This window comes from Malus sylvestris, chromosome 14 (genome assembly GCF_916048215.2).
Source record: "Malus sylvestris chromosome 14, drMalSylv7.2, whole genome shotgun sequence".
Lineage (NCBI taxonomy): Eukaryota > Viridiplantae > Streptophyta > Magnoliopsida > Rosales > Rosaceae > Malus > Malus sylvestris.
The window spans coordinates 272,497-279,550 of NC_062273.1; the positions used below are offsets into that span (position 1 = coordinate 272,497).

The 7,054-nt window shown below is 40.1% G+C and overlaps 1 protein-coding gene across 5 annotated transcripts; it reads left to right on the forward strand.

The window, feature by feature from the left end:
* The first annotated feature begins 4,558 nt into the window (after positions 1–4,558).
* LOC126599656 (thioredoxin-like 1-1, chloroplastic) lies at positions 4,559–7,054 on the forward strand. Of its 5 annotated transcripts, none has more exons than XM_050266060.1 (4): positions 4,559–5,128; positions 5,354–5,698; positions 5,980–6,235; positions 6,756–7,054. In XM_050266060.1, the coding sequence occupies exons 1-3, from the start codon at positions 4,856–4,858 to the stop codon at positions 6,229–6,231; spliced, it is 870 nt and encodes a 289-aa protein (XP_050122017.1). In that variant the 5' UTR covers positions 4,559–4,855; the 3' UTR covers positions 6,232–6,235; positions 6,756–7,054. The 5 variants fall into 5 exon arrangements, with proteins under 5 accessions (XP_050122017.1, XP_050122018.1, XP_050122016.1 ...); XM_050266061.1 differs by having other exon boundaries at positions 6,857–7,054; XM_050266059.1 differs by lacking the exon at positions 6,756–7,054 and adding an exon at positions 6,309–6,710.

The window sequence follows — 7,054 nt, forward strand, 5'->3', positions numbered from 1 at the left end:
AATCGTCCCATAATTTACCGAAATGTAACATACGTTTCTCTTAAGAAATTAACCAGCAACTTGTTCCTAGTTAAAACATTTACAAACACAAAATAATGTTCACACACACTTAAATTTGTATACAAAATAATGTTCACACACACTTAAATTTACCGAAATCTAACATACGTTTCTCTTAAGAAATCACAACTCAATTATCTCTTTATGCTCGACTTTGCAGGATTATTAAAGATGGCTGGTGGGATGGGGGGAGAAGTGTTTCACAGAGCGTTGGTGAAGTGTAGGGACCTGGATAGCGACAAGGTGGAAGTAGAGTCTGATGCCCTTTCTATTATCCAAATGTTGAATGGAGAGCACTCTATTGATGCACGTTTGGAGTGTTTGCTATTTGATATTAAAGCCTTGGCGTCTCAGATTAGGGAGGTGAAGTTCATGTTTGTTCAGCGGAGTGGTAATATCGCTGCCCATGATGTGGCTTCATATGCAACCTCGCGTGGTGGCTCTTTTTTATAGGATGTTTATGACCCTAAATTTCTATCTAATATTCTTGCAGGTGATATAAACATTTTTATTACAATTTAATAAAGTTTACCTTTTGGCCAAAAAAAAAAGTTCCAATCCCTAATGATGTATGCTTCGATCCACATGTATCTGTAAAGACCCCATCCATTAAAAAATTTCACAAATAATCTTTATTTAAGGGATTTAGTAGGGGTATTTATAGGTTTGAAACGATTAAAATGTAGCTCATTCGCATCTAACAAACGTACATTGGATTGCTGATTTTACAATTCTGGGATCCTATCCAACCTAATTCAACTTTACATTGGATAAAAAATAATTACTTAATAGGTCTTTTCGGGAAATAATGGATGGGTGGGTGGGGAGGAAGTCCAGCACGAAGCTGAAGGTGGAGTCGGAGCATGTTTGGAGTCGCCGCACCAGGCACCACCGCAAACTTACAAATGCACGCACATGAGGCATTCTGCTTTTTGTCCAACGCTGCTCTCCCTGCATCGTACTATGGTGTGCAATGGCGAAGCCATGTGAGGGCGAGGAGTGGCGGCCGCCACTCCCCTAGCCGAAAAACACCACTGGAGAGCTGGTTTCAGCCCCTCCCCTCGCCGGAAAACCGACTGGTGCAGCGCTCTGGCCTTCCGGTGTTCTTTCTGCTGCGCGCAGCAGCAACACTAGATCTGATTTTTTTTTAAAAACATCTAGGCCAAAACGACGTCGTTTTGGTCCTGGTAAAAAAATTTAAAAATTTAACAGTAAAACGGCGCCGTTTTGGATGTTTGAAAAAAAATATAATATTGGGTTTTGGGGACCTCCGTCGGTTGCAGCGGGAGTGGGTCCGGGCGGATTATGTATTGGAGGAGGAGAAGAGCGCTAATGAGGAGTGGTGAAAGAGGAGGTGAAGGGGTTGAGGAAGAGGAGAGGGAAAGCTCCATCCTTGGCGGAATTGACAATTGAGGACGCGGAGCTAAAGCGGCTGAGGAGAATGGGGATGGTGCTGAGGGAAAGGATCAGTGTGCCCAAGGCCGGGATCACCCAGGCGGTGCTAGAGAAGATTCATGATACATGGAGGAAGACGGAGCTGGTGAGGCTCAAAGTTCCATAGGGTGCTGGCATTGGACATGAAGACGGCTCACGAGATTGTTGAGGTTTGTTCAGTTCTCGAATTTTCAGTTTTTGCGGTGTTATGACCAATTTACATTTGTATATATGTGTGTTGAGTGTAAATTACAGTACTTGCTGAATGCAGCTTGGAATTGTATGTCGAGTTTAGAAATGAACACGTAGACGCATTTTACTTTCGTAATGTAACTGACTGCTTGTAGTGATAACAACCAAGATAATCTCGGTGAAGCAACTAGGTAATTCAAAGACATGTTTGAGTCCGGTGAATAATTTTGCATCTTTTGACAAAGCAAAAATTGTTCGTTTAGCCCATGTTTATTCTCAAGATTTTGATCGTATGGACCTCATGAATCTTCCAATTCAACTTGACAATTACATTCATGATATGAAGATGCATAGTGAGTTTTGATCATTAAGAGGAATTAGTGATCTTGCAAAAGAGTTAATGAAGACATGGAGGTGTGAAAGCTATATGTTAGTGTATAAGCTTCTTACATTGGCTTTGGTATTACCGGTTGCAACCACTTCAGTGGAGAGAGTTTTTTTCTGCTATGAAGATTATGAAAACATCATTGCGTAACAAAATGGGAAATCAATGGTTGAGTGATAGCATGGTTGTTTACATTGAGAGAGATATATTTGGTTTTATTGATAATGAGCCTATTATGCGACTTTTTCATGATATGAAATATCGCCGGCAATAATTGTAATTTGTTTGTATTGATTAATTATGGAAGACATTACTATATAAAAAGTTTAGTTGTTGCCATTTTTTTTTTAACTTTGCACTCTTTTAAGTTCGCCCCTCCCCCCGAGAAATCCTGGCTTCGCCACTGATGGTGTGGGCTGTGTGCTTCTTACCCACGGGGCTTTAAAACGACACCCCCTTCCCTCCCAAAGAAAATAATGAATGGGCCTCACCTCAGCAAATCGTGTTTTTGGGGTCCATCACCTTTTTTGAATTTTCTCTTCTGCTCATCAAAAGTACAGACTTGTTTTTACACACTTGTTTCTCAAAAAAAAAAAAAAAAAAATACACACTTAAGTTACACATTTGAATAAGAGTTTGTGTGGGTTAATATTTGAACATTGGACCAAGATGAAGGAAAGCCCAAGGATGCCAACTAAAAGGAGACTTACCCAAAGCCCAGCACCACGTCCAAAGGCAAAGTGAAGCCTTCTCAACCAAAATACAAGCCATGTGCGTACCACTGAAGTGATAAGTGATGAATACTAACCTACTACCAGCCAAAGAACACTTTCTAGTGGCATTCGAAGTAAAAAGATGATGACTCACTAACCTTCAAATGCTTTCAGGTAAGAACAAAGTTACAGCAATCGTGCTAATTTGCCTATAAAAGGAGGGAGAGGCCCTAAAGACAATGACACTTAACCAATCAAACAAACAAACATACAAATTCTGATCTCAAGCCAAATTTGCAACCAAAAGCTGTAATCAGCCCAGATCTTGGATCTTTTAGCAAAAGCTATAATCAGCCCAGATCCCAGTTCTTTTTAGTAACAAGCTATCTCTTGTCTAGTTTAAAAGCTATGCTATCTCTCTCAGTGATGTAGTATCGATTCCCTCATGTAAACTTGTTTACCATCCATCCATTTTTAGCATATAAACCCTGTAATTTCAAAGAGAAGTAACTGCAAGAAGTCCAACATTGACATACAAGGTGAAATCTTGCCCGAAGCTCTTTGTTTGTTATCTAAGTTAATAGATATATTACTTAATGCACTCTCCAGTATGTATTCAAATTATTTTTATCAGTTTTCCTATCTTAAGAGTTCCATTTGCATCTGGATCTGGTTAGTTTAATAGATATGTTATCATTAAAAGCAATCTAGGACCAAACAAATGACTTAAGGGGATCTAAACTCCCTTCATTCAAACATACAAGACTATGAACTAATAGTCCTTGTTTACAAGGTAAGAAAAATAACTTAATGTAGGCTTAACACATCTGCAACAATCATTTGATAACAAGAAGTTCGAGTAACTTGGAGCGCAAGTAATCGACTTAAAAACACTCTTGTTCTACATCTGCTATACTGAGATAGCAGTGGCATGCCTAGCACTCAGTTAGTTTTGATTGCGAGCCTCAAGGCCTACACCTAAGGCCCCACAAAAGCACCTTTCAGAACTAACTATGTCATCTTTTTGTAGCACATCAACAAGTAAGAGTCCGACTACACATCCAAAGTGTCAATCCTTTGAGGAGCTGTGCTGAGGTCCAAGCATCATTCTCCAGAGAAATCTTCGCCCGAACAGAGTTGTTAAATTATTTTAGGTTAAATGATGTAACAAATCTTATTCATATGTATAACTCAAATGTGGACTTTTGATGTGCACTAAAAAACCTCTTTCTTGTTTAGATGTGTTTTTCTATTGAGAAGTTGTTAAACTTACACACTCAACGATTTAATCAACACACATCCTTCTTGAATATTTTAAAAGGGCGTTGTAAATTGTTATAGGTGCTAATTACATTTTACGCCCTCTATAAATCTATATTTTAGAAACCCCTTCAAACCTTGTAAAATATAATTAGCTCTAATCGTTTTTTATACAATATTCCATAATAAAATTGACTCGTGGATTGAGATAGCGAAGAAGAAGCGACCTTCAAAGATATTTATCTCAAAGAATATCTCCAAATTTCCCTTTAAACTCATTTCCTAAGATGGAGGATTCAAAGGATGAGGCGGTGTGAAGTATCGCCACGTGTTTCAAAGACCCTCTCCTTCGCATTAAAATACAAAGTAATCCTTATCCAACATCTCTGTCTACAATTTTATTTCCAAGTCTACACCACAAGTTACGTTGAACCGCACACACTGACCACAACTCCCGTTAACGTTTTGTAACCGTCCGATTAAGTAGCGACGACATAACGTACGGTTAAACAAGGCTCCAGACAAGAGCGTAGATTTTTACAGTTGGTACGTGGGAGGAATCTGAATTCAATCTCCTCCCTCGCGTTTCTGCTTTTCCCTTTCTTTCACCTTTGAAAACGCTCTCAAGTTTTCCACCCTCGTGCTCTTTGCTTCAACTTTGAGCCCCTTCTTTCCCTTCCCTTTTTCGAATCCCAAATTCTCAAATCTCAAATCTCAAGTCAATCAAATCAAAATTCTCTCAATTATTATTTGTTGACTGTTTGCTTGGGGGTTTTGGTGGAAATTGATTCAGAGAGCAATCGATCGATCGATGGCAGAGGTTTTGAGCAAAACCAGTATGTTGTCGTCCTGGCATCATCATCATCAGTATCATCAAAACAATCAAAGCAGCATCTCCGTTTTCCCAAAGAGTTGTAATTACAATAAGTCAAGGTCTTTCTCTTGCTCTCTCAAACTGAGTCCGGAGATTTCATCACCATCGTTATCGACAACGAGTGATTTTCACGGCAAAAATATTGCTTTTCAAGCCACCAGCATCACGAGTTCCCAACCCCACGCATCTTCTGCCGTTAATTCCCAGCAGGTTCGTTTATTTCTCCTCATATCCTTGTTCTAAATCTGATTCCCCTGCTCTGCTGGGTTTCAGATTTTATTGGTCATGAGTAATGAATTTTCCCCAAATTTAAATCGATTTTCCAATCAAAATTTGATCTCGAAAGTCACGACGAGATTTTGTTTATGTTTTTTTTGTTGCTTGAAGTTAAAAGACCGGTTTGTTTGTTTTTGTTGTGGGGGGAATGGAATTTAGCAGTCTGGACGTCGGATTGGGAAAGCTCTGAAATGGTGGGAGAAGGGGAATCAGCCCAACATGAAAGAGGTGGTATCTGCGGAGGACCTAGTGGAATCCCTTTCAAATGCCGGGGATAAGCTGGTGATCGTTGATTTCTTCTCTCCTGGCTGCGGTGGCTGCAAGGCTCTTCATCCCAAGATATGTCAGCTGGCAGAGATGACCCCAGATGTTCAATTCCTTCAGGTGAACTACGAGGAACACAAGTCCATGTGTTACAGTCTCAATGTTCATGTCCTGCCCTTCTTCCGCTTTTACAGAGGTGCTCATGGTCGCCTTTGCAGCTTCAGCTGTACCAACGCCACGGTTAGTATTTGTCTTTCCTTCAATTGGTCTCTGTTGAGTTTACTATCGAAACCCTATCTATTGGTATTGGGGTGTTTTCCAAATAGCTGAATTCGAACTTAAATGCCACTTCCTCAAGAGCATTTTGTGTGTCTTGTTCTATCTTATTTATGGGTTAGCTGTGGTTTTTCCTTTCTCTGGATAATGCTTATTTGTCGGATGGCATTGGCAAATGATGTGTGTGTGTGTGTGTGTGTGTGTGTGTTGGTGTTGTTCCCTGATTGTTGGCATTGACTTGGCAGATCAAGAAGTTTAGAGATGCATTAGCCAAGCACAAACCAGAGCGGTGCAGCCTTGGGCCAACAAAAGGGCTGGAGGAGAAAGAGCTCCTAGCTCTTGCTACCAACAAAGACCTCTCATTTACCTACACTCCTAAACCAACAGAAGATGTGCCTGCCGAGGAGGAAGTGATTGTGGCTGAAGAGACACCATTTCGTCTTCCTCTTCCATCGGCAACCTCAAAGTCTGCTCAAGTGGTCACTGCCTGGAGATAACGTGGTCAGTTTTCTTCACCATCCCGATTCCCTAAACCTACCAATTTTCTCTACTCACCTTGTTGTATTGTGTACAGTAGTGTTTCTTGTTGATGTGATATTTTCATACATGCAAGAGTCAGAGTGGAACATATAAGCAGTTGAGAGTTGAGAGCTGCAGGTCCTTTGGAATTAGTTTTTGAGATCCAAGCCTGTGTGCAAAAATCATGTGTTGTAAATTTGAAGAGAGCAACCAATTGTATTTCGGAATTTGGTTCGCTCTTATCATATCCTGTCTGCAAGTGTGTATGTAGTTAAGAGCTTCGTGGTCTTCTTGTTCTATATGTAGTATTGAGTCAGTGGGAAGATGGAAGGTCCTTGATACCTCCTATCCTCGCCTGTTGTTGTTACTGGGGCGCGGTATCATCATATATATGTATGTATACAAGTTAATATTTGGGATTTGAAGTTTGAATGCAGTGCTGACTGCTGATTTTATACTGCACTGCACCCTTACCTCCTCACTATGCACATATTAAAACCAGAGAGAAGATGATGAATGAATGAATGAATGCGGTACACACACACACTTGGATTGAATGCTGAGCGGATCAAGTGTCTGATAAAAAGTTTCGTCTGGAAACAGCTGGAATGGAAAGATTGACGCTTCCTCCCTGTTTGCCTTTGCAACATTGGATTGGATTGGATCACATCACATGAATACAATGTAAGCTGAATTGAGGAAAGGGATCGGTCAGGATCCCGTTATCATGATCGTTCATCGTACATCGTGTGATTAATTTTCGTTAAGTATTATTTATATTTAATTTTTAATTTTAAATAA

What these genes read in the sequence shown, in the direction of transcription:
- LOC126599656 (XM_050266060.1), top strand. Translation starts at nt 4,856, where the DNA reads ATGGCAGAGGTTTTGAGCAAAACCAGTATGTTGTCGTCCTGGCATCAT. An exon ending in CTGCCGTTAATTCCCAGCAG is followed by an intron (nt 5,129 to 5,353) that starts GTTCGTTTATTT and finishes AATGGAATTTAG; the next exon opens with CAGTCTGGACGTCGGATTGG. An exon ending in TCAGCTGTACCAACGCCACG is followed by an intron (nt 5,699 to 5,979) that starts GTTAGTATTTGT and finishes TTGACTTGGCAG; the next exon opens with ATCAAGAAGTTTAGAGATGC.